At 43.9% G+C, this 27,765-nt stretch overlaps 2 protein-coding genes across 2 annotated transcripts in view; both read right to left on the minus strand.

The window, feature by feature from the left end:
* The window catches only part of LOC143942631 (NACHT, LRR and PYD domains-containing protein 12-like), a 1,996,551-nt gene that overhangs the window by 66,106 nt on the left and 1,902,680 nt on the right, over window positions 1-27,765 (minus strand). The gene's annotated exons all lie outside the window — the stretch shown is intronic.
* The window catches only part of LOC143943386 (NACHT, LRR and PYD domains-containing protein 3-like), a 243,417-nt gene continuing 230,047 nt past the window's right edge, over window positions 14,396-27,765 (minus strand). Inside the window, exon 5 of the mRNA XM_077465120.1 lies at window positions 14,396-16,092. Coding sequence (XP_077321246.1) covers window positions 14,396-16,092 — 1,697 coding nt within the window. The remainder of the gene's footprint in view (window positions 16,093-27,765) is intronic.

Genomic DNA, 27,765 nt, shown 5'->3' on the forward strand with positions numbered 1-27,765 from the left:
GCATGGAGATCTGTCTGTTTACATTGACAGTTCTCCATTCTGTCTCTGTGTGGAGAGATCGTGGGTGCCCAGTGGTCATAGTGCATTGGCTTTGGCGTCGCGCCTCTGGCGGCACGCACCCCCTAGTGGTCAAAAGGCAAACCAATGTACAGTTACTTTGGTTTCCCCAGGGGAGCCAACCTGCCACAGTACAGCTGCAGTGGCTGGTCGGGAAGGGGTTAATAAAATTCAAATCCCAGTTTACACTGCATCAAGGAGGCAAGCACTGGGATGTAAAGCTTCCCTTAGTCCTGCTGGCCTTAAGGGCAACCCCAAATATGGTCATGAAAATGTCACCCTTTGAACTCATGACCGGAAGGTGGATGGTCCTGCCCCAGCACCTTTTGTACTGCACCACTGACCATAATTTGGTCAATGCCACCACAACTCACCAATACATAGAGGATTTACAGAAACACTTACAAAATGCATTCTCCTTTGCCCAGCGAAATATTGAAAGAGACGCAAATAGCGCTAAAACATACTATGATCTTAAGACCACCAAGGAGTATGAAATTTGGGACAAGCTATATCACTACAATTTCGCAAGGAACCAGGTCAAAGAATGGAAATTCCTACCGTCCTGGAGAGGTCCTTTTAACATTGTTGGCAGGATCTCATCCTCTCCAGTGGAGGGTTGAGGTCAATACACAAACCTTATGTTGAAACAGAGAAACCTGAACAATGGTGCCACTTTACACAACACCAACTGACAATGGTCAAACTAGTGTTTTGAGTTCCAGATATTAAGGCCTTTGATTAAATGAAAGCCAGGGTAAATAGCCCCATTGTTTCAAAGTGTGAGCTCATCTCTTCAGTAAGAACCCAGTGTTGACTCAGCTTTTCCCCAGACAATGGCAGAAGACGCTCGGTTAATTATACACCAGAAGGACACCCATCACAAGTTGAAACTGTCAGGGCTAGCTTAGCCCTTTCTTCTCTGGGCTGGCTGCTCAGCTGTCAGCTAATTGCCAGCTCTCATCTCTCTCCACAGTTACCCAGCTGTTCCTGATCCTGCTTGTCTGACCTGCCTACTTAAAGCTGTCCAGCTCACTTCATCTCTGCCTTCACATTGGTCACATCACATTCCTGTTTAAAGACTGTCTTGCTGACATCCCTTCTGGCTGCTTATCCTGCTTTCTGTTCCTCTACTTGCATCCCTGGTTTCTGACAGAAACAGAACCAAGAGTATTTATATATACAGTATATGTCAAGATGGTATATAACACACAGAAGGCACAAAAATATCAAATCACCATTGTGTTGGAGAGGTTGTAATGTGAAGGGCACTATAATTTATATATGGTGGGAATGTCCTAAAATACGAGAGTATTGGCAAGAGGTGGAGAAATGTATTGAAGAGGTTACAGGAATTGGAATACCAGACGAGCCGTGGTGCTCTCTATTTCATAGTACAGATTAAACAATAAAGGAGAATTGTATTGACACATTTGCTAAATGTGGCAAAGGGAGTTTTCCCCAACAAAATGGCTAAACCCAGAAAGACCCTCAACAAGGGAATATTTTAAAAGAGTCAAGTACATACAGTATATAATATGGAGAATGTATGTAGTAGGGAAGAAAACAGGACAGAAAAATTTTCTGGAATTTGGGAAAAGTGGACAGACTTTATCCGCTTGCTGACCAGCCGCCGTCATTTTACTGTGGCAGGTTGGCATGATCCTGTGAACCGTCATTGCTATACGTTGGCTCACGGGATCAGAATAGCAGGTGCGTGCCCCCAGAGGCATGCGCCCACTGTGGGGGTGTTGAGGCTCGGGGAAAATAGTAATATATGTTTTTGGTACTTGTAATTTGCTGCCATTTAATTTTCTGTAAGTATTTTATATTGAGAAAAAAAAATAGAGAGCCTCATACAAGTTTCTTTTTAAATTGGAGTAAAGTAGTGTACATAGTAGCATGTATACCCCGATCCACAGTCTGCTCATCCTTGGACATGTCCACCAAATGGGCACCATTGTGCCTGTCTGAACACAACCATGAAAACATAATGGAGAATACTGTGGAATAATGCATGGAAAATGGTCTGGAGTATAGTAACAGCTGTACACTATTTTGTACACTTTTTTTAACATTAGTACATTCTTGGAACATTTAGCAATATTCTGTGTCATGATCTGCCAGTCCCCATTGACCTGTAAGTCAGTTACTGGCGGTTTTCTACAAGAGACAATAGCGGAGTATATGAGCGAGAGGATACCTGAAAAGGATGGGCATGATTTGCAGATACTTTTTAACCACTTCCTGACCGGTGCACAGCGATGTACATCAGCAGAATGGCACGGACAGGCAAACTGGCGTACAGGTACGTCCATTTAAAATTGCTGCCGTGCCATCGACCCCCGTGAGTCCGACCGCGGGTCCCGCGGACTCGATCGCCGCGGGGATTCCCACGATCATCTCACGGGGAGGGAGAACGGGGAGATGCTGATGTAAACAGCATCTCCCCATTCTGCCTAGCAACAAGTGACACTGATCTCTGCTCCCTGTGATTGGAGCAGAGATCAGTGTTCACCAACACACAGCCACTCCCCCCACTGTTAGTAACACACCGCTAGGACACACTTAACCCCTACACTGCCACCCCCTGGTTAACCCCTTCACTGCCAGTGTCATTTATACAGGAATCACTGCATTTACAGCACTGATTTCTGTATAAATGACAATGATGCGTCTGCCATAATGTCGCAGTCACAATAAAAATCGCTGATCGCCGCCATTACTAGTAAAAAAAAAATTAAGAACAATGCCATAAATCTATCCCCTATTTTGTAAATGCTATAAATTTTGTGAAAACCAATCAATAATCGCTTATTGCGATTTTTTACCAAATATATGTAGAAGAATACGTATCCGCTTAAACTGAGGAAAATTTTTTTTTATATATATTTTCGGGGGATATTTACTATAGCAAAAAGTAAAAAATGTGTTTTTTTTCAAAATTGTCGCACTTTTTTGTTTATAGCACAAAAAATAAAAAGGTAATCAGATACCACGAAAAGAAAGTTTTATTTGTGGGAAAAAAGGGACGTTAATTTTGTTTGGGAGTCACGTCGCACGACCGCGCAATTGTCTTGTTAAAGCGACGCAGTGCCGAATCATAAAAAGTGGTCTGGTCATTGGCCTGCAAAATGGTCCAGGGCTGAAAGTGGTTAAAAGACGTCAGGCTGTAATGTGGAGTTTGCAAACAAAGAAGTTGGAAAAACAAAATGTCTAAGCTGCAGGCAGCAACAATGCTCTTGCAATGGAATATTGTGGGAAGATCTGAGAGAATTGGAAGTGAGTATCCGCATAGGGGACCTCTCCTTTTCAATCTGCAGTGCTTTCATTTTCTCAAAAATGCAATATGGCAACCTGGAGGTGTTCTGTATACAGATGGTATAGAGAGATGGTGTACACAGATGGTGTACAGAACACCCCATGAAAATGCCATCTCCTGCTTGTGTGATTGGCTCAATGATTGTCCCAGAAGTCTGCACTAAGATACAAGTCAGATTTTGGGCATCCCCTGCAACAAAAATGTCATTTTTGGTGAGATACTGCCAAAGGGAAATCATGTCTAAAGAGATGCAGACCCTGCCACTTTCCTTATTAGAGTCCTGCAAGTGCAGCAGCTGATTGATAATTATAAAATCACTCCCATTCACATTCACTCTGCACATGGACAAACAGCAATTTCTTTGAAATAACAAAAACTATGAATCTGCAAAAAAATTTGTTACAATCCCTGCAATGTACAGAGATCAACCAGAGCGGAGGTTTTTTTCAAAGGGTCAAATGAAGAATCCAGGGAAGGCTCCAAAATCAATGGATGAAGGATGACCAGGGAGGAGAGGTGAGGGTTAGAAAAACACTGATCCATCAAAGTGTATAGGAATGCTTCTTATCTATGCTGATGTGACTTTTGTGAGATAACATAGAAGGCTATGGGGCTGAATTCGCACTGAAGTCCAACCAGGAACATTTTCCAAAATCGCACTGTGCTGAGATGATCAGAGGACATCATTGAATATAATGCGATTTCCCTCGTCATGCAATGTGTGAACCCAGGCTTGAGAACTTCTAAAGTAGCACTGAGGTTGCATCAAAGTCACATCAAACGTGCAAGCAAGTAGCACTGCATAGTCACACTGGAAATGACATTTGTATAGTGGGAAGTGATATGGGGAAAACACGACACAAATGTGGCAAAAACACATCATGTGTTAAATGTAACAATACAGGAAAATCACTGCAAAAATGCAGCAAAAACTCATATGCATTTTTTGTATGTTTTTGATACAGAGCAGTGTGAAAGTAACGTAAAGCACACTGGTTTATTCACATGTATTCATTCACACCCACTTTATAAAATGCACTGCACCCACCCTGATCGGTTTTCTATCAATCAAAAGGTAAAAACCCAACTTCATTCATCTCTTCTTTCTGGGTAAGATTCAACATTTCATAAGAAATGTATTTCTCTTTTGGTTACAATGACCTACCACATGTTACCTCCAGAGGGCGATGTAGGCCCAAATTACAGTACATAGCTGTCAGCATTAGATGGAGAGGGTTGTTGGTGGAATTCCCACCCTTTAACCTGCCTTTACTCTATCCAAAAAAAAGGTTTTGCCTTTAGTTCTACTTTAAAGTGGATGTAAACCCATTTCTGAAAATTGACCTGGGCACATACATCTGTAGTGTGGAAAACAGTGCAGCGCTTAATATAACACGTGACTGAATATAGTGAAACAATGAATCAGGGAAAAACTTTCAAAGATAATGTTTCCAAAAAGAAAAACATCAATGATAAACAATACACATGTGCATATTGTGCAATAAAAAAAAAAGAGAAGCAAAAAATAGGTTATTGAACCAAAAGGATAAAAAAAAAACACTTTTAAAAGGGTTGTTTAAACTACAGCTTATTGCTGTGAAGCAAAAACTTGTAATTAGGTGAAGAGAAAAACAACAAGATTGAAAAACAAATCAAAACAAATCCCATGCCTTGGGTAAATAAAATGATTTAGCAAGGCCCCATATATGTGAAGATATAAAGTTCATTAAGTGAAACGTGAATGAAACTTTAAAGTTGGTCCCAGGTGTCACTGGTATAGGTGCTTGACCACGTAAATTCTTTCACTGTACAGTTTAAGTAAGTAGTAAAGGCTTACCAGAGCCACCATTAGTGTGCGCAGATACGAACTCCTCAATGATTGGGATCGGACAAGATCGTTCCTCCGACACTCCTCGTGTAAATGGATGATTCGAATCACCTTTGGGGGTAGGAAGGTGAAAAATGACCCACACCTTCGGATGTTCCTTGAACGTCGTCCGTTCCGGTCAGTTCGAAAATTTCAAGTTGGCGTATCACCAAGTGGATGAGAAAAGGAAAAACGCCCAATCGTGTGATAAAGTCTAAAACACGTATACTTTATTTTCCAACCAAATAGACGTTGAAAGCTACAAATGACTCGATCGAGTCGCATAAAATTTGAACGAAGAAAATTGCTAGCAAAAATATAAAATCAAGTAGATAAAAATAGCACGAGATGTAGACGTATCTACCCGACGATCGTTTCGTCACAGATTGACGTCATCAGGGGTACGCCCACACCCTCGTGCTAGAGGTTTAAATAGCCTATGGGTGAGGTAGGGAGCCCTGCCATAGGTGCAGACCAAAACGTCCGTGCATAATTGGTTTAACCCACAAATGACCAGTCCCTTCGGATTGGTTACCACATAATAGAGAGGAAGATAAAGAAAAAAATGGTCAACGACCAGTTTGTTAAAATAAAACTGGAGTACATCATAACGTAATGGTGGGACTCAAATAGAAAATCAACCAATAAAAAATGACCAATGGAGAATACAAACAATAAGTCCTATGATAAATCCCCTTTATTTAACAAATGGCCATATGCATTACTAATGGCTGTCTAACTGTATGTATGTCCCAAAAATGGGTAACTTAGTTCAAAAAAAAAAAAATATATATATATATATACATTACATACGGTTAAGTTACCATCCAAAAAAAGAAAGGTGACCATAATATTGAGGTGGGGGCCTAAACAGCATTAGCTACCCACCATTACCCATAGTCCAGTCATAAAAATTTCATGGATGAGACATATCCAACGGGTTTAGAAAGAACATAACATTCACTCTATTATCATAAGGTATATATAGATTACATAAAGAATTGTATAAACTAACTAGCAAAAATTGCTACAGAAATGCAGATAATAATGGTGAAATTAGTCATCACAATGTATGATACCCAGACTGAAAACAATATCAGTACAGTAAAAGGGGAGAAGAAGGGAATGTTAAATCAACCGTTATTGATAAAACAGTTGATGTCCCATTCGACGTTAAGCCCCCCAGGAATATGTGTCCCTAATTTATGGATCCAGTTTGTTTCTGCCCTGGAAATAGTGCGCTTGGCATTACTGCAGCGCCAATGTGGAGTATATTTTTCTAGAGCCAGAAAGGTGGTACCTCTTGGGTCACGATTATGTTTTAGATCGTAATGTTTACTAACGTTGTGTTTGTCAAATCCTTTACAAATATTAGTGATGTGTTCCCCCAGGCGCACATGTAACATGCGTACTGTGCGTCCCACATACTCCAAACCACATGGACATCTAAGTAAGTACACAACGCACTTAGTGGTACAAGTAATGAATGTTCGTATGGGGTAAGTGAGTCCATTGCTAGACGAGGTGAACTCAGTGAATCTCCTACCTCGTAGAGCATTTAGCTTACAAGCTCTACATTTCCCACAGGGGTAGAAGCCCTTCAAATCACCAAAAAATGTGGGTCTAGTCGGGGGGTCTGGAACATTTGGAGCAATCATGTTTCGCAAGTTGGTTGCACCCCTAAAGATCACATTTGGTCTATCAGGAAGTTCAGGGCCCAAGATTCGGTCATTTTTAATAACCGGCCAATGTTTCTGTAGAATTCTTTTCACAGCCCAATGCTGACTGGAAAAAGTCGTGAGTAAGGAAACCCCATAGTTGTCTATGTTATCAGTCCTGGGTGGTCTCTCAGCTAGCAATGTTTGACGATCCCTACTGTTGACCTCCATTATGGTGGAATCAAGAGATTCACTGCTATAACCTTTAGCTAAGAATCTCTCTTTTAAGATTAGTGCCTCCTTAAGAAAATCCTCATTGAAAGTGCAATTGCGCTTTAAACGAAGAAACTGGCCCTTAGGGACCGCTGAGAGCCATGACCTATGATGGCAGGAATCAAGTGGAATATAGCTATTCCTGTCGGTTTTCTTGAAAAACGTTGTAGTGGTTATGTTATTATCCCTGATGGAAATATTCAAATCCAAAAATTGGATATTGGTGGGGCTTGAAACATAGCTGAGAACTATCCCACGGTTATTATTGTTTAAATGGGACAGGAAGAGCTCTGCTGATGAACTGTCACCATCCCAGATAAACAAGATGTCATCGATAAACCTTTTCCAGGTTACCAGTTCAGGGGGTTTGTCACTAAAGACTATGTCCTCCTCCCACTTTGCCATGAAGAGATTGGCCATACTGGGAGCAAATTTAGCTCCCATGGCCACTCCCTTCACTTGCAAAAAATGGGTCCCATCATGCCAAAAGTGGTTATGAGTCATGGCAAACAGAAGTAATTCTAGAATATAGTTATGCTGAGTCACCGAAATGCTACCATCCTGGGCCAGAAAGTGATGGACTGCTTCATAGCCCAATTGATGGGAGATAGCGGTATACAGTGAAGCTACATCCGCGGTAATTAGGAGATAGGTGGGTTTCCATTCAATCAATTGCAGAATGTTGATAACATGCTTGGTATCTCTCAAGAAGGATGGCGTGCCCATCACCAGTGGTTGTAGATATTTATCAATGTATTTCCCTATACGCGAGGTTACAGAGTCAATTCCACTGATGATGGGCCGCCCTGGTGGATTTTCCAAAGATTTGTGTATCTTGGGTAAAGAATACATGACCGGTAAGCGCGGCGCCAAAGGTACCAGAAAGTCCCTTTCTTTTTTGTTTAAAATGCCCATGTTAAACCCTTTCTCAACCAACTCTTTTAGTTCACCTTTGAATTGGGTGGTGGGGTCTAAAAGTAATGGAGAGTAGGTCTCAGAGTCTGACAAAATCCTAGTCATCTCTTTGGAATACGCGGCTTTGTCAAGTATTACAATGGCGCCGCCTTTGTCAGCCGACCGAACTACTATGTCTTTCCTATTAAGCAATGAGTCTAGCCCTGCCCTGAATTCCCGTGTGGGTTGAGCTGGTCTCAATTTCAAACCATTGAGATCCTTTAAAACCAGATCACGGAAAATGTTGATGTTGGGTGCTGTATTACCAGGAGGGTTGAACAAGGAGGCATTTGATAGACCAGAGTGCATAATTGTTGAATCCCTAACTAATTGACGGGAGGGGTTACTCATGATATATCTCTTAATGTTCAACTTACGTGTAAACTTTTGGATATCTATGAATGTCTGGAATTTATTTAAATTCTGAGGGGGCACAAACTTGAGACCCTTTCCAAGAGTCTGCAATTCTTCATTAGATAGCTTTTTGTTACTTAAGTTAATGACACCACTAATATCTAAGTCCTTCTTCTTTTTGGTGTGAAGACGTTTCCCCCCTCTGCACCCTCTCTTGTGTCTCTGTTTCTCTTGTGTCCCCCCCGAGTGCCCTCCTGAAAACCCGTTGGTAATAACTGCCAGCTGAGGGTTGACTATATGATGGCCGAAAACCGCCCTGACCCCTAGGGGCTTCAGAATGCCCACTCCTGTCTTCCCCAAGGGGGCCATATCTATTAAAGGTCTCGACCCTGTAATTGGATCCCAAATCTCTTACATCAGGAGGGGGTCTCCTATCCCTACTGCCACCTCTACCTTGAGAAAGGGATTTATTTCCCTGAGAAAAAGGTTTACCACCTCTGGATCGCCAGGGTGGAGGGGGCGCTATTGAAGTGGGATATTGGTAATGATTAGATGGAGTTGGATGACGTTGATGGTTAAAATTAAGTTTGTCAATCCTTCCTCTGAAGGACTGGGGATGTGGTTGTGATGATAGACCCATTCCTCTTTCAGTATGTACCATTTCTGAACTACATACCAAATGGGATATAGCCTATCTGGAAGAATATGTAAGGGAAAATATGGTTCCCAGGAGTTTGAGATGGGAGGTTAACCCACAAAAGGAGGACACTGAAATAGCTGAATGGTTTAAATACTTCAATGAGGCAGGGGTTCCGTTTTTAAAATTCCTGATTGCTAAAAAATCGAGGAAACTTGCCTCATTGGATTATGAGATTGGTCTGATTAAAACTAAGCTTGTCCAAGCTTACCAATATCCCACTTCAATAGTGCCCCCTCCACCCTGGCGATCCAGAGGTGGTAAACCTTTTTCTCAGGGAAATAAATCCCTTTCTCAAGGTAGAGGTGGCAGTAGGGATAGGAGACCCCCTCCTGATGTAAGAGATTTGGGATCCAATTACAGGGTCGAGACCTTTAATAGATATGGCCCCCTTGGGGAAGACAGGAGTGGGCATTCTGAAGCCCCTAGGGGTCAGGGCGGTTTTCGGCCATCATATAGTCAACCCTCAGCTGGCAGTTATTACCAACGGGTTTTCAGGAGGGCACTCGGGGGGGACACAAGAGAAACGGAGACACAAGAGAGGGTGCAGAGGGGGGAAACGTCTTCACACCAAAAAGAAGAAGGACTTAGATATTAGTGGTGTCATTAACTTAAGTAACAAAAAGCTATCTAATGAAGAATTGCAGACTCTTGGAAAGGGTCTCAAGTTTGTGCCCCCTCAGAATTTAAATAAATTCCAGACATTCATAGATATCCAAAAGTTTACACGTAAGTTGAACATTAAGAGATATATCATGAGTAACCCCTCCCGTCAATTAGTTAGGGATTCAACAATTATGCACTCTGGTCTATCAAATGCCTCCTTGTTCAACCCTCCTGGTAATACAGCACCCAACATCAACATTTTCCGTGATCTGGTTTTAAAGGATCTCAATGGTTTGAAATTGAGACCAGCTCAACCCACACGGGAATTCAGGGCAGGGCTAGACTCATTGCTTAATAGGAAAGACATAGTAGTTCGGTCGGCTGACAAAGGCGGCGCCATTGTAATACTTGACAAAGCCGCGTATTCCAAAGAGATGACTAGGATTTTGTCAGACTCTGAGACCTACTCTCCATTACTTTTAGACCCCACCACCCAATTCAAAGGTGAACTAAAAGAGTTGGTTGAGAAAGGGTTTAACATGGGCATTTTAAACAAAAAAGAAAGGGACTTTCTGGTACCTTTGGCGCCGCGCTTACCGGTCATGTATTCTTTACCCAAGATACACAAATCTTTGGAAAATCCACCAGGGCGGCCCATCATCAGTGGAATTGACTCTGTAACCTCGCGTATAGGGAAATACATTGATAAATATCTACAACCACTGGTGATGGGCACGCCATCCTTCTTGAGAGATACCAAGCATGTTATCAACATTCTGCAATTGATTGAATGGAAACCCACCTATCTCCTAATTACCGTGGATGTAGCTTCACTGTACACCGCTATCTCCCATCAATTGGGCTATGAAGCAGTCCATCACTTTCTGGCCCAGGATGGTAGCATTTCGGTGACTCAGCGTAACTATATTCTAGAATTACTTCCGTTTGCCATGACTCATAACCACTTTTGGCATGATGGGACCCATTTTTTGCAAGTGAAGGGAGTGGCCATGGGAGCTAAATTTGCTCCCAGTATGGCCAATCTCTTCATGGCAAAGTGGGAGGAGGACATAGTCTTTAGTGACAAACCCCCTGAACTGGTAACCTGGAAAAGGTTTATCGATGACATCTTGTTTATCTGGGATGGTGACAGTTCATCAGCAGAGCTCTTCCTGTCCCATTTAAACAATAATAACCGTGGGATAGTTCTCAGCTATGTTTCAAGCCCCACCAATATCCAATTTTTGGATTTGAATATTTCCATCAGGGATAATAACATAACCACTACAACGTTTTTCAAGAAAACCGACAGGAATAGCTATATTCCACTTGATTCCTGCCATCATAGGTCATGGCTCTCAGCGGTCCCTAAGGGCCAGTTTCTTCGTTTAAAGCGCAATTGCACTTTCAATGAGGATTTTCTTAAGGAGGCACTAATCTTAAAAGGGAGATTCTTAGCTAAAGGTTATAGCAGTGAATCTCTTGATTCCACCATAATGGAGGTCAACAGTAGGGATCGTCAAACATTGCTAGCTGAGAGACCACCCAGGACTGATAACATAGACAACTATGGGGTTTCCTTACTCACAACTTTTTCCAGTCAGCATTGGGCTGTGAAAAGAATTCTACAGAAACATTGGCCGGTTATTAAAAATGACCGAATCTTGGGCCCTGAACTTCCTGATAGACCAAATGTGATCTTTAGGGGTGCAACCAACTTGCGAAACATGATTGCTCCAAATGTTCCAGACCCCCCGACTAGACCCACATTTTTTGGTGATTTGAAGGGCTTCTACCCCTGTGGGAAATGTAGAGCTTGTAAGCTAAATGCTCTACGAGGTAGGAGATTCACTGAGTTCACCTCATCTAGCAATGGACTCACTTACCCCATACGAACATTCATTACTTGTACCACTAAGTGCGTTGTGTACTTACTTAGATGTCCATGTGGTTTGGAGTATGTGGGACGCACAGTACGCATGTTACATGTGCGCCTGGGGGAACACATCACTAATATTTGTAAAGGATTTGACAAACACAACGTTAGTAAACATTACGATCTAAAACATAATCGTGACCCAAGAGGTACCACCTTTCTGGCTCTAGAAAAATATACTCCACATTGGCGCGGCAGTAATGCCAAGCGCACTATTTCCAGGGCAGAAACAAACTGGATCCATAAATTAGGGACACATATTCCTGGGGGGCTTAACGTCGAATGGGACATCAACTGTTTTATCAATAACGGTTGATTTAACATTCCCTTCTTCTCCCCTTTTACTGTACTGATTTTGTTTTCAGTCTGAGTATCATACATTGTGATGACTAATTTCACCATTATTATCTGCATTTCTGTAGCAATTTTTGCTAGTTAGTTTATACAATTCTTTATGTAATCTATATATACCTTATGATAATAGAGTGAATGTTATGTTCTTTCTAAACCCGTTGGATATGTCTCATCCATGAAATTTTTATGACTGGACTATGGGTAATGGTGGGTAGCTAATGCTGTTTAGGCCCCCACCTCAATATTATGGTCACCTTTCTTTTTTTGGATGGTAACTTAACCGTATGTAATGTATATATATATATATATATATATATATATATATATATATATATATATATATATATTTTTTTTTTAACTAAGTTACCCATTTTTGGGACATACATACAGTTAGACAGCCATTAGTAATGCATATGGCCATTTGTTAAATAAAGGGGATTTATCATAGGACTTATTGTTTGTATTCTCCATTGGTCATTTTTTATTGGTTGATTTTCTATTTGAGTCCCACCATTACGTTATGATGGTACTCCAGTTTTATTTTAACAAACTGGTCGTTGACCATTTTTTTCTTTATCTTCCTCTCTATTATGTGGTAACCAATCCGAAGGGACTGGTCATTTGTGGGTTAAACCAATTATGCACGGACGTTTTGGTCTGCACCTATGGCAGGGCTCCCTACCTCACCCATAGGCTATTTAAACCTCTAGCACGAGGGTGTGGGCGTACCCCTGATGACGTCAATCTGTGACGAAACGATCGTCGGGTAGATACGTCTACATCTCGTGCTATTTTTATCTACTTGATTTTATATTTTTGCTAGCAATTTTCTTCGTTCAAATTTTATGCGACTCGATCGAGTCATTTGTAGCTTTCAACGTCTATTTGGTTGGAAAATAAAGTATACGTGTTTTAGACTTTATCACACGATTGGGCGTTTTTCCTTTTCTCATCCACTTGGTGATACGCCAACTTGAAATTTTCGAACTGACCGGAACGGACGACGTTCAAGGAACATCCGAAGGTGTGGGTCATTTTTCACCTTCCTACCCCCAAAGGTGATTCGAATCATCCATTTACACGAGGAGTGTCGGAGGAACGATCTTGTCCGATCCCAATCGTTGAGGAGTTCGTATCTGCGCACACTAATGGTGGCTCTGGTAAGCCTTTACTACTTACTTAAACTGTACAGTGAAAGAATTTACGTGGTCAAGCACCTATACCAGTGACACCTGGGACCAACTTTAAAGTTTCATTCACGTTTCACTTAATGAACTTTATATCTTCACATATATGGGGCCTTGCTAAATCATTTTATTTACCCAAGGCATGGGATTTGTTTTGATTTGTTTTTCAATCTTGTTGTTTTTCTCTTCACCTAATTACAAGTTTGTGCTTCACAGCAATAAGCTGTAGTTTAAACAACCCTTTTAAAAGTGGTTTTTTTTATCCTTTTGGTTCAATAACCTATTTTTTGCTTCTCTTTTTTTTTATTGCACAATATGCACATGTGTATTGTTTATCATTGATGTTTTTCTTTTTGGAAACATTATCTTTGAAAGTTTTTCCCTGATTCATTGTTTCACTATATTCAGTCACGTGTTATATTAAGCGCTGCACTGTTTTCCACATTTTTGTTATTTAGACCTAGTATCTGTTTTTTTGTGCTTAGATGCTATTTTCTTAAATTGATTTTTTCCATACCAACTAATTTTTACCAAGCGCAAGTTTTACTCTTTTGCTTTTTACATACATCTGTAGTGTTTACTTATCTCAAAGCCCCATGTCCAGTATGTTTCTGGTGCTTTGTTCCTCTGTTATCAGCATGATAACTTCTGACAAGCTCTTTGGCACAGGAGATATAAATAGATTAGCAGAGAGCTTGCCTCTTCACAGAACAGCTCTGCATGTTTATTCCTTCCTGTGCCTATGTGGAGGGGGTGTGTGCCTTTCCTCCAATCATCTCATACACAGTGTATGCCCAGACTCCACACCCAGTGCTGTAAAAGGAAGAAACAAATCCAACACAACGTTCACTTTCTAAACCGTGTATAAAGCTGGAGACAGCAGATATACGTGTAAAACGTATGTAGGAGGATTTGTTTCATCTCTGTGTATCATCTGAGGCTGTTCCCTTCACTGGGTATATGTGAGGGTTTACATTCACTTTAAGTCTTATCTGATGTATTCAGATAAATAGATGTGTACAGTCTGCATATAACAGAAAACAAATCACACTGATAATTAGTAATTTCTCTGGAAAAAACACCTGAAAATACCAATTTATTACAGCAATGTGATTATTCAGATTAAATATTTACCTCAAACTCTTGATATTGTGTAGAGCCAGTATAAATTTCCTCAATCCTTCACTCAGAATATTACATGAATGTAGATTTACTTCTGTCTCTCTGCAGGATTGAAGGATAAAAGACAGCACAGAGCAGTCCAGAGGGTTGAGGGGGACACCAGAAAAGTCAACTTTGTTTGATCCAATACATTGTGCCACCAGAGCCTTATTCCTGCTCTCATACAGATAGTAGAATACATTAAGAAGCTTTCTCTTGTCAGATCTTTGGTCTGTGATTTTCTTCTGGATCCAGGTGATGACATGTCTGGCAGCCTGAGTAGACAATTCTCCCACATGAGACTTTAACATGGATCTAGTAGAAGAGTCTGAGAGACCGCAGAGGAAACGGAGGAATATTTCAACACGGCCGTCTTTGTAAGATTCAGCATCATCAAGGGTTTCCTGTAATCTGTCAGGATTATAGTTAATAAAATGGACTAAAGCAGCAAAAAACTCCTGAAGAGTGAGATGTAAGAAGGTGTAATCCACATCAGGAGGCTGACCAGATTCCATCATGAAAGATGAGAAGACATGATTATCATTTATCACACTGAATGACTCCAGATGACGCTCATCAAATACAATCATGTGATTCATGACTCCATGTTCTGCCATCCACCCAATAGAGGTCAGCAGTTCCCGGGCAGTGTGACCACCATCTTTATTCTGGCTGTGATTGGCCAGAATGTTGGAGACAAAAGTCACAAAGAGTTGTGTCACAGTTTTGGGTAATGATGTCATCAGCTGATTGGTGATTGTTGGTTGGGATCTGAAGCACATTGATAACACTGTACAGATGATCCAGCAGTATGATGGGATATAACAGAAAGTGTACAGCGTGTCATTCTCCTGCACATAATGAAAAGCCTTCTCTGATAATTCCTCATTTCCAAAGAAATTATTGAAGAAGATCAGTCTGTCTCCATGGAGAAATCCCATGATCTCAGCTATTCTCTGGAAAACACCGATATCAACTGATGCCAGTCTGGTTGGGCGGCTGGTTATCAGTACAGAGCAACCCTTAAGAAGACTCTGCCTCACAAAACTGACCACAATCTCACCAAAATGTGATCTCTGTTTTGGATTGGACAATTTACTTGATCTGAAATCCATTTGGTGAATACTTTCATCTAATCCATCAAATATAAACAGAAGTCTCTCTGGATCTTGTAAAATGTCTCCAATCTGACTCTCCAGATATGGATATTGATGAAGAATCATCTCCTCCAAGCTGACCTCTCCCAGTCTATTAAGGTCCCGGAATCTGAAGAAGAAGAGAAAGGCAAATCTCTGGTAGTGTTTTCCGGTCACCCAGTCATAGACAAACTTCTGTATCATTGTGGTCTTCCCTATTCCTGGCACTCCGCTCACCATTACTGCATGTGGTACACAATGTGACTGGGGGTTCCATCGGAACAGCTTGTTTGGGGAAATGTGTTCCAGTCTAGTTTGTGTTCCCTTCAAGCATTCCTCATGTTTTACCCCAGTCTGTATTATCTCATTCTGGGGACGTTCCCTGAACTGATCGGTGGAGACCACAATCAGATTCACATAACGCTCATTGATGAGGAATCTTTGTGGTTCCAGGGTAGTTCCTGGGGGTCTATGCTCCACTAGAGTCTCAGTCTTCTCCATCAGATGTTGTTTGTGCTTTTCCTGAATATCTGGGAATATAATGGAAATATTTTATGATCAGGTTAAAGCAAAAATCAAGAATGTTGATATTTTCTTCTGTATTGATCATAATATTAGTTTAGTTTTATCATTACTACATTTTAATTTCAAATGCTTACCATATAGTTTACTTTATGTGGTCATCCATAATACTGGAGAACAGAGATTTTTTTTTCTCAGAAATATATAAACACTTTTTATCCTTTTAAAGACATTACAAGTACAGAGAAATATCTGATCTGATCTGATATCTTGTCCCCTAAATAACTCTTATGACAGATGTAGCGCACTACCCCTTGGGAGCTGCAATCTTGTTTATTACCTTTCTGTCAGTTTGCCCCGTTTCTTCCTTCTCCATGTAATTTACACATCAGATGACTGTAAGGTTGATAATGCTTTATTCTGGGGTAGTTCATGAAATGATGAAGCAGATGGTATGAGATGCCCATTAATTTATCATATTGGCATGTTACTTCTTTTTCACACTTATTGAAATTTTTTTAACCAAAAATATGTAGAAGAATACGTATCGGCCTAAACTGAGGAAAAAAATGTTTTTATATATTTTTGGGGGATATTTATAATAACAAAAAGTAAAAAATAATGCATATTTGTACAATTGTCGCTCTTTTTTTGTTTATAGCACAAAAAATAAAAACCACACAGGTGATCAAATACCACCAAAAGAAAGTTCTATTTGTTGGAAAAAAAGGACGTCAATTTTGTTTGGGTGCAACATCGCACAACCGTGCAATTGTTAGTTAAAGTGACGCAGTGCCGAATCCAAAAAGTGCTCTGGTCAGGAAGGGGGTAAAATCTTTCGGGCTGAAGCGGTTAATGAGAAAATAAGCAAGCATAAAGTCCATAAGTGAATAAATCCCAACACCAAAACAGAAATACTCTGAAATAAAACTTCTAGATCTTCCACCACCAGTGCTCAGTATGAAGATGGACACTCACCAGAGCTGTTTGACCACTTTTTACAGGAAGGTCAAAAAAAAAACTTTGGGAACACCAGATTGGTTCCACTAATGACATGAATCCACTCCAATGGCCACTCAGGAAGAAGCTAAAATGTAAAAATTGACTCCACAGGAGACATGGATAAAAGTCTCATAGTGTAGTAATTTTGAATAAAGTAAAAACAGCAGCAATGATGGCAGTTACACTCTCATGTGATAGTGCCAGGCCTGGCACTAGGTGTGAGTGAGCTGATCCCTGGGGGTAGCGTGCGCTCCACATCTCACACCAAAGGGGAAAAGCCTGGTGTGGGGTATCAAATATGGACACGGAAACGACGGATTCTCTGCCCCTTTTTTTATATGAACATGTATAGCGCCTTATTCTTTATTTTATAATTTTGCATAGTCACTGAAGTTTGTGTAAACCCCCCACTGCCATGGCTTAGTGGCATCGCTAAGGGGGTGCAGTCCACACCCAGGTGACACCCGCTAGAGGGATGACACCGTCCTGACTCCCCCGAGGGTGAGTAAAGCCTTGTTTTTTTTAGCTGTCCCAACCGGAAAATTTCCAGTATCACAGCCGTGCTGCCCTGGCCTGTGTCCTTCCTCCTCCTCCTACTTCCCTGCTGCTGAGTCTGTCACGTGTCACTATCTCTGCCTGGGTGGCGTGGCTGCACACTGTTCTCTCCACTCCTGCTGCCGCCCGGGACGGGTGTACTACAGTTTACCTAGACGCCCATCCTGCCCTGGCCCCGAGCTGGTGCTGTGATGGGAAGGAAGGTGTCAGCTTGCATTGAGGAGGTGACCACCGCCAGTCCAAGCCCAAGTTGAGGTGGGAGAGTTGCCATGGTGTTGGCACGCCACCCAGTTACACCTGAGAGCTAGTGTGGGACTGAGAGGAGTGTATATGTATAGTGAGAAAGGGATGTCACCACTCCAGGCAGGTCAGATTGGAATGAATCTCTCCTCTAGTTTGGAAGCCACAGGTGCTTGCAATGCATATAGCAATGAGATTTGAGAAAAATTCTGGATAGCCGCACTCCAAAAAATAGGCTTTATTCTTCAAAAAATACAAGCCACAGCAGAAAGGACAGAAGAGCTGACGTGTTTCACACTATCAAACAGTGCTTAATCATAGCTCATATGATGTCTAGCACCCTGTACTGGGCTGATAACCGAGAGAGGGGGGTTGGGAGCTGGGCACAGCTATATATATATATATATATATATATATATATATATATATATATATATATATATATATATATATATATATATAACAAATACATAGCCTGGGGGTGATATGGGAGGGGAGAGGGGAACTACTCGCACAAGTGGAGAGGGGGTCTGCACTAAGGGGATCTATTCTGATGGAGGGGGTCTGCACTGAGGGGGGATCTATGCTGATGGAGGGGGTCTGCACTGGGGGATCTATGCTGATGGAGGGGGGTCTGCACTGAGGGGGGATCTATGCTGATGGAAGGGGGTCTGCACTGAAGGAGATCTATGCTTATGGAGGGGGTCTGCACTGTCGGGGGATCTATGCTGATGGAGGGGGTCTGCACTGGGGGATCTATGCTGATGGAAGGGGGTCTGCACTGAAGGGGATCTATGCTTATGGAGGGGGGTCTGCACTGAGGGGGGAATCTATGCTGATGGAGGGGGGTCTGCACTGAGGGGGATCTATGCTTGATGGAGGGGGGTCTGCACTGAAGGGGATATATGCTTATGGAGGGGGTCTGCAATGAGGGGGTCTGCACTAAGGGGAGGGTCTATGCATATGGAGGGGGGTCTGCACTGAGTGGGTCTATGCTAATAGAGGGGGTCTGCACTGAGGGGGTCTATGCTGGAGGGGGAGGGGGTCTGCACTGAGGGGGATCTATGTTTATGGAGGGGGTCTGCACTGAAGGGGTCTAGGCTTATGGAGGGGGGTCTGCACTGAGGGAGACTAGGCTTATGGAGGGGGGTCTGCACTGAGGGGATCTATGCTGATGGAGGGGGAGGGGGCCTGCACTGAGGGGGGCTATGCTTATGGAGGGGGTCTGCACTGAGGGGGATCTATGCTTATGGAGGGGGGTCTGCACTGAGGGGGTCTTTGCTTATGGAGGGGGGTCTGCACTGAGGGGGATCTATGCTTATGCAGGGGGGTCTGCACTGAGGGGGATCTATGCTTATGGAGGGGGTTTGCACTGGAGGGGTTATGCTGATCGAGGGTGTCTGCACTGAGGGGGGATCTATGCTGATGGAGGGGGTCTGCACTGAGGGGGATCTATGCTTATGGTGGGGGGTCTGCACTAAGGGGAATCTATGCTTATGGAAGGGGTTTGCACTGGGGGGTCTATGCTGATCGAGGGTGTCTGCACTGAGGGGGGATCTATGCTGATGGAGGTGGTCTGCACTGAAGGGAATCTATGCTTATGGAGTGGGATCTGCACTGAAGGGGATCCATGCTTATGGAGGGGGTCTGCACTGAGGGGGTCTATGCTTATGGAGGGGTTCTGCACTGAGGGGGTCTATGCTTATGGAGGGGGTCTGCACTGAGGGGGTCTATACTGATGGAGGGGTCTGCACTGAGGGGGGTCTATGCTTATGGAGGGGAGTCTGCACTGAGGGGGTCTATGCTGATGGAGAGGGAGGGGGTCTGTGCTTATGGAGGGGAGTCTGCACTGAGGGGGATCTATGCATATGGAGGGGGGTCTGCACTAAGGGGGATCAATGCTTATGGAGGGGGTTTGCACTGGGGTAGGGATGAGCTTCGTGTTCGAGTCGAACATATGTTCAACTCGAACATCGGCTGTTTGCACGTTCGGCGAATACCGAATGTTAGGGGCCGTTCGCGCCAAATTCATGTGGCGCTCACGGCCCACAATGCTCTGCCCATCGCAGTGCATTGCTGGCTCATGATTGGCCAAGCATGCACTGTGACGCCGCACGCTTGGCCAATCACAGCGCCGGCAGCGAGGAGAACCATGATTGGCCACATGGCATCATAGCTCAAGCTGTGTAGTATGCGCCCCACACTATATAAGGCCACAGTGCGGCGGCCTTGTGTAGTGTGTTGGCGTCTGTAGGAGTTAGTGGGTGTTCTCTGTGTACCTTCAACACAGTATACACCGTTCGTTATCGGCCGATTTAGCGTTTTTGCTCTTCTGTAATTGAGCTTTTAGCAATCTGCAGGAGTTTGTGGGTGTTGTCTGCGTGCCCTGACCGCAGTATACACCATTATATCCACCTATATAGCTTGCTATATTGCTCTTCTGTAATAGAGCTTTCAGTCAGCTGTAGGAGATTCTGAGTGTTGTCTGCGTGCCCTGACCGCATTATCCACCAATATAGCTCTTCTTTAATTGAGCCATCTGCCATCTGCAGGAGTTAGTTGGTGTTGTGTGCCTCCAGCACAGCACAGTATACACCAGTATCTACCCTTAATTTCTGTTCTATAATAAAGGCATCTACAGGAGTTTGTGGGCGTTGTGTGCCTCCAGCACAATATACACTACCCAATTGCTGGTTTTCCCATCTCCCTTCAGGCCATTACCATGTCTGGAAGGCCAACAAGGAGAGGCAGACAGGCACGAGCCGATAAAAGAGGGCAAGCAGGCTCTGTGTCTAGAGACAACAGTGCTGGTCGTGAATTCGATGCATCGTCATCATCAGCACGTGGCCATGGGACACACTTGTACTCAGAGTCAAACTGTGGATAGTATGGCAAGGAACAAAGGGCAACAAAGAACATAGACCTGAAGTGTGCCGGGGTCACGTGGTCAGTATGCCTAAAAGGGAGCATACCAAAGTATGAAATATAATGAATGAAATGAAAAGAAAAAGGGAATGGGTGGGTGGGACACAAGAGCTGGCGTCCACGAGAGAAGGAGGCAGAGGAGGGCAGGCTTTATGCAGCCTGACTCCTCCTACAATCACAGGCTGCCCTGCAGTCAGCCTTACATTTGTACTTGGAGTCAAACTGTGGATAGTATGGCAAAGAACAAAGGGCAACAAAGAACATAGACCTGAAGTGTGCCTGGGTCACGTAGTCAGTATGCCTAAAAGGGGGCAAAAATAACACAGTAGGATGAAAGCTTTAACAACCAGATTACACTGTGAATTGACATCTAACCTGGGGTGGCGGCAATGAAAGTATGAACTTAGCTGCAGAAGGGGGAGCGCTAGGAAAGGCAGCAGAGGACAATCCCAGGGTTTGACAAATGTAACACAACAAGCTGGTATAAACCAACCCAAGCACCACACCTTACTAAGCTCCAAGAACCTGATAACAGAGCCGCCCCCGAAAGCTGAATCTCGTGAACATACAGATGTAACAGAAAGCCGGGTAACAATCAGTTGATTGGCTAAAGTAAGCGAGACCCTGGGCCAGAAGCACCACTCCCCTGGCCCTAGGAACCACAAAAAACAGCTATAGCCCAGCCTTGAGCACCAGGCTGGTAACCAACGCACAAGGAGACCTGAGAGTATGACAGATATGTCACGAAAATAAGACCCACAATGGGAAGTCGGCTGAGCACAGTAGGGGGACTACTCTGCTGAAACCCCTGAGGATGGCTTCAATCGGAAGTGCAGAAAATAAAACAACCTGATGGGTTATCCAACCTGAAATGGTTAGACTCAACTCGATCCGACCTGAAAGTGCTGTGGGCTGATACGAGCTGGAAGAGGCCAAAAAGAAACAGAAAAAAGCAAATAGGAACTGGATGTTAACCATCAGGACTGGAAACCTAAACCGGAAACCTGAAAAACATGCCAAGCAGTGACATGAGACAAACCTAACCTGTGACAAAAATGTAACCTGCGTGAAGGAAACATGACTAAACAGGAAACGAGAGCAGCAAAAGAATGGAGGCTGCAAGAAAACACCATCTGCATAAGAAATGCAGGTTGCATGAGAACGTGAATTTATGAAATAACGAGAAAAACCTAGGAAAAATTAGAGAAACCTAGGGACACTGGGGACACGAGATGGAACCTGGGGGCACGAGAGGGAACCTGAGGACACGAGAGGGAACCTGAGGACACAAGAGGTAACCTGGAGACACAAAAAAAATCTGGAGACACGAGAGAAACGTAACATTGCATGAGAAACGTAAAAAAAAAACATGAGAAACGTAAAAAAGCACGAGAAACGTAACATAGCATGAGAACCGTAATATATATTGAGAAACATAATTTGCATTAAAACTTACCTGCATTAGAACAAACCGCATGATAAATGTGAGTTAAAATGAAATGTGAGTGGTGAAAGAACACATGAGGAGACTTGCCACCGAACAAGCCAATTAAAAATGAATACCTCAATCTGTTAAACCCATAAGCGTGATGGGTAACCCGCGGTGGAAGAACAAGTACTGCCCAGCTGTGTGAAACAACCAGAGAACATGATAGACCACCTACTCATGACATAACCATCTCCCTGGTATCTGCTAAATATAAGGACGTGGGTGTCAAAATGACAGGACCAACAGCGCATGAATGTGAACCTAATGACAACACCACCCTAGTGTATGCAGAAGTGAGCCCGAGGAACCTGCAGCGCTTAAGACAGGAAATTAAAACAAACACTCAGGGCTAAGGTACCCACAGACCATGGTGGGTAGTAGTAAAGGTGTAAAGGTGAAAGTAATGTATGACGTATGGACTACAGGCGAGAAGATTGTGGGACGACAATCAATTAATAATGAAACCTCAGCCCGTAAGGACCTATAAACGTGACAGATCCTGGATGTAAGCACCAGCTAACAGAAAAGCAGCGAACGACAGGCAACGACATGAAAAGCATAAGACATGAAATGTGCGGCACATGGGAATACGTAAGAAACATGGAAAACACGTACGAAACACGAGAAAAGGCAAGAAAACACGAGAAAAGGCAAGAAAACATGGGAATTTGTAAAAAACACAAGAAAACGCAAGAAAGACGGGGAAACGTCCGAAACATGGGAAAACAAAAGAAACATGGGAAATGTGAGAAGTTGCATGAGACACGTAAATAGCATCAGACACGTACATTACATCTGTAAGAAAACACAGGGAATACGTCAGAAACATGGGAATACGTCAGAAACATGGAAATACGTCAGAAACATGGAAATACGTACACGAGAAAACATGGGAATATGTAAGAAAACGCTGGAAAAAAAACATGGGGAAACGTAAGAAGATGCATGAGACACGTAAATTTCAACAGACACGTATATTACATCTTATACGTTAATCGCATGAGAAACGTAAAATGCCTGAGAACCATAAATTCATGAGAACCATAATTGCACAAGAACTGTAAATCGTTTAAAAAACGTCAACTGCCTGTGAAACGCAAAACGCACGAGAAACGCAATTTGTATGAGAAACCGTAAAATTGCATGGAAACCCGTCAATTGCATGAGAAACGCCAACTTCATGAGAAAAGTAAATCACATGAGAGACCCAAATGGCATGAAAAAACAAAATTGCGTAAGAACCATAAATTTCATGAAAAACGTCAACTGCATGAAAACCGTTAATTGCATAAACTGTGTATTACATGAGAAACGGCAATTGCATGTGAAACTGTAAAAAAATTGCGTAAGAAACGTGCATGAAAACATAATGCATGAGAACGTCAAATCGAATGAGAACATAATTGCATGAGAACGTAAATCGAACGAGAACATAATTGCATGAGAACGTAATTGCTTGAGAGCGTAATCGCATGAGAACGTAAAATCAAATGAGAACATAATTGCATGAGAACGTAAATCGAATGAGAACATAATTGCATGAGAACATAATTGCATGAGAACGTAATTGCTTGAGAACGTAATTGCTTGAGAAAATAATCGCATGAGAACGTAATTGACTGAGAATGTAAATCGCATGAGAACATAATGCATGAGAACGTAAATCGAATGAGAATGAAAATCGAATGAGCACATAATTGCGTGAAAACATAATTGCGTGAGAACGTGAATCGCAAGAGACCGTAATTGCATGAGACCATAATCGCATGAGAAAACCGTAAAATGCACAAGAACGTAAAATTGCATGAGAAAACCGTAAATAGCACGAGAACATGCATAGCACGAGAACATTAATTGCACAAGAACGTAAATTGCACAAGAATGTAAATAGCATGAGAAACCATAAATAGCATGAGACCGAAAAAATTGCAATAAACGTAAATAGCTTTTGCTTAAAGCAAGGTACAAAGGGCAACAAAGAACATAGACCTGAAGTGTGCCAGGGTCAGCCTTACATTTGTCCTTATTTTTGGCAGCTGGACGTGTTGAGCCGCATCATGCCATAGACTTGGTAGAGTGGATGACCAAGCCCTCTTCATCCTCCTCATCCTCTCTCACCCAGTCTCAGGGTACTAGCAAAGCAGCTGCCAACGCATCGTCTTTCCTCATCTCAATGTCATCATCAGTGACTCCTTCGCTAGACCCACCACATCTTCCTGAGGAGTCCCCTGAACTCTTTGAGCACAGTGTTGGGTACATGCTCCAGGAGGATGCCCGGTGTTTTGTAGGCTCTGATGATTATACTCAGCTAGAGGAAGGCAGTAGCAGAGAGAGGGGATGCTCAAGAAGGACAGCAATCTGGCAGTCATGTTCCACAAGCTGCAGCATACTGCCAGGTTTTCTCCAGCGATGAAGAGGGAGGGGATGATGAGGGCACTGACTCCACATGGGTGCCTGGTAGGATAGGGGAGGAGGAGGAGGCACATGTCCAATGAGGCAGGATGCCCTCCGGGGGCCAGCTTAGGGGCAGCACATCGACTGAATCACACCGCAGAGCTCTGCCTGTGCAGGGTGCTGCCTCTGCGCGTTATTCTAAAAGTTCTTGGTGTGGGCTTTTTTTGAGACAAGTGCATCAGATCATACCGCTGCTTTTGCAACATATGTCTCAAGCGTATCTCGCGTGGCCAAAACATCAGCCGCTTGGGCACCACATGCTTGACCAGACATATGTTGACCTGCCATGCAGCTTGCTGGCAAGCGTACCTCAAAGACCCACACCAAACAACAAAGCGGACCTCTCCTTGCTCCTCATCAGCTGGAATCTCCAACCCCACTAGACCTTCAGTCCTCTCTGAAACCTGCTCTGAGAGGAATGAAGGTGTAGAATTAGGTGTTTCACAGCCAAGCGCTTCCGGGCACTCTGCTAGCAGTGTACCCATGTCCGATTATAGCAGGCAAATTTCCCTGCCCCAGCTGCTGGACCGTTGAAAGAAGTTCACTCCCAGCCATCCACATGCCCAGCGGTTGAATGCTAGCTTGGCTAAATTGCTAGCACTTCAACTGCTGCCTTTTCAGTTGGTAGACTCTGCCCCTTTCCGTGAGTTTGTACAATGTGCGGTTCCTCAGTGGCAGGTCCCCAAAGCCACTTTTTCTCACGGAAGGTGATTCCGGCTCTCTACCGGCATGTGGAAGGCAATGTCCTTGCCTCGCTGGACAGGGCGGTCAGCGGTAAGGTGCATACTACCGCTGACTAATGGACCAGCAGGCATGGACAGGGACATTACCTGTCTTTCATGGCCCATTGGGTCACTCTTCTGGCAGCTGGGAAGGATGCAGGGCAAGGTGCAGTAGTGTTGGAGGTTGTTCCACCACCACGCCTCAAAAATGCTACTACTGGTTGTGACACACCTCTCTCCTCCACCCCCTCCTCTTCTTCTTCCTCCATGGCCTCTTCCAGTGCTCTGTCCTCAGAACCAGCGGTGCTCCGTAGGTGTTCAAGAGGCTATGCAAGTACGCAGGCAAAACAATGCCATGCCGTGCTTTCGCTGGTTTGTTTGGGGGACAGGAGCCACACTGGGGCAGATATTTTGTCAGCTCTGCAGGGGCAGGCTGAGAGGTGGTTGATGCCATGCCAGCTTAAGCCAGGAATGGTGGTTTGCGACAATGGCACCAACCCCCTCTCCGCCCTCCGACAGGGACAACTGACCAATGTGCCCTGTGTGACTCACGTCCTTAACCTGGTGGTGCAGCGGTTCTTGGGCAGGTACCCTGGCTTACAGGATGTCCTGAAGCAGGCCAGAAAAGTCTGTGTGCATTTCCGCCGATCATTTAATGCCTGTGCTCGGCTGACTGAGCTCCAAAAGGAGTTGAACCTGCCCAAGAATCGCCTTATATGTGACATGCCCACCAGGTGGAACTCAACGTTGGTCATGCTGCAGCGGCTGCACATGCAGCAGAGGGCCATCAATGAGTACCTGTGTGACTACGGCACCAGGACAGGGTCAGGGGAGCTCGGTTTTTTCTCACCACGCCAGTGGGGCATGATCAGGGATGCATGCACTCTCCTGTTACCATTTGAGGAGGCCACAAGGATGGTGAGCAGTGACAGTGCATGCATCAGTGACACTGTACCTCTTGTCCACCTCTTGGAGCATGCGCTGCGTGGAATAATGGACAGAGCACTTGAGGCAGAACAGAGGCAGGAAGAGGACTTCCTTGCCTCTCAAGGCCCCCTTTATCCAGACAATGTTCTTGCTGTCCCATCCATCACACGAGAAGGAGGAAGAGGAGGAGGAGGATGATTGTGTCAGCATGGAGGTGGAGGCTGGCACTCAGCATCAGCAGCAGCAGTCTTGTAGGGATGATTTACAGTCCCAAGAATCACGTGGACTTGTACGTGGCTGGGAGAAGGTAGCTGCGGATCATGTTGTCCTTAGTGATCCAGAGGACTCCGGACCAAATGCCTCAGCTAACTTACGCTGCATGGCCTCCCTGATCCTGCAAAGCCTGCGGAAGGATCCTCGTATTCTTCGGATCAAGGAGAGGGACCATTACTGGCTGGCTACTCTCCTTGATCCACGGTACAAAGGTTGCCGACCTTATCTTGCCATCGCAGAGGGAGCAGAGGATGAGACATCTCTGGAAGGCCTTGCAGAAAGGTCTGTGCAACACATTCCCAGAGACTGGGAGGTTACATACTCCTGGTCCTGGACAACGTGTTACTGAGGCATCGGTCAGAAGGTGGCCGTCTGACCGATGCGTTCAGACAATTTTTTAGTCCGCAGCCCCAAGGTATGATCGGTTCCAGTAACCATCGCCAGCGTCTGATTTACATGGTGCAGGAATACCTAGGGGCAAGGTCAGACTTGGACACCTTTCCCACCGAAAATCCTCTGGCTTACTGGGTCTTGAGGATGGCTCCCTGGCCAGAGCTTGCACAGTATGCAATTGAGCTACTGGCCTGGCCTGCATCCAGCATTCTTTTGGAACGCACCTTCAGTGCTGCTGGTGGCTTTGTTACTGATCACAGGGTGCGCCTGTCCACCGACTCGGTTGATTGATTGACCTTCATAAAGATGAATCAGTCTTGGATCACCCACAGGTACCAAGCACCTGAAGCTGATGTAACCGAATAATTTTTTTTTAAATATCACATCCCTTCAAGACTGCCTATGCTGATGCTGAGTGACTGTCCTGTTATGTTTATTGTCTATCCTCTTCCTTCTCCGCTGATATGTTGGAAGAACATTGTTGGTTCTGGGTGATGCCACCAGCCCAATTTTTAAGCCCCTGTTTAACAGGAGCATTTAATTACAATTTTTGATGCTATGCTTTGTAGCAGGGCTAATTCCTGCACTACAACTAGAGTATGTGGGAGAGGTTGCAGTGTCGTGGCACCAGCACCAGTGCCTAAGGCCCAATTTTTCAGCCCCTGTTAAACAGGGGCATTTAATTACAATTTTGATGCAAT

Source organism: Lithobates pipiens, unplaced genomic scaffold (genome assembly GCF_037356315.1).
Source record: "Lithobates pipiens isolate NorthernLeopardFrog02 unplaced genomic scaffold, aLitPip1_a1.2 Scaffold_30, whole genome shotgun sequence".
In the NCBI taxonomy this organism is placed as follows: Eukaryota; Metazoa; Chordata; class Amphibia; order Anura; family Ranidae; genus Lithobates; species Lithobates pipiens.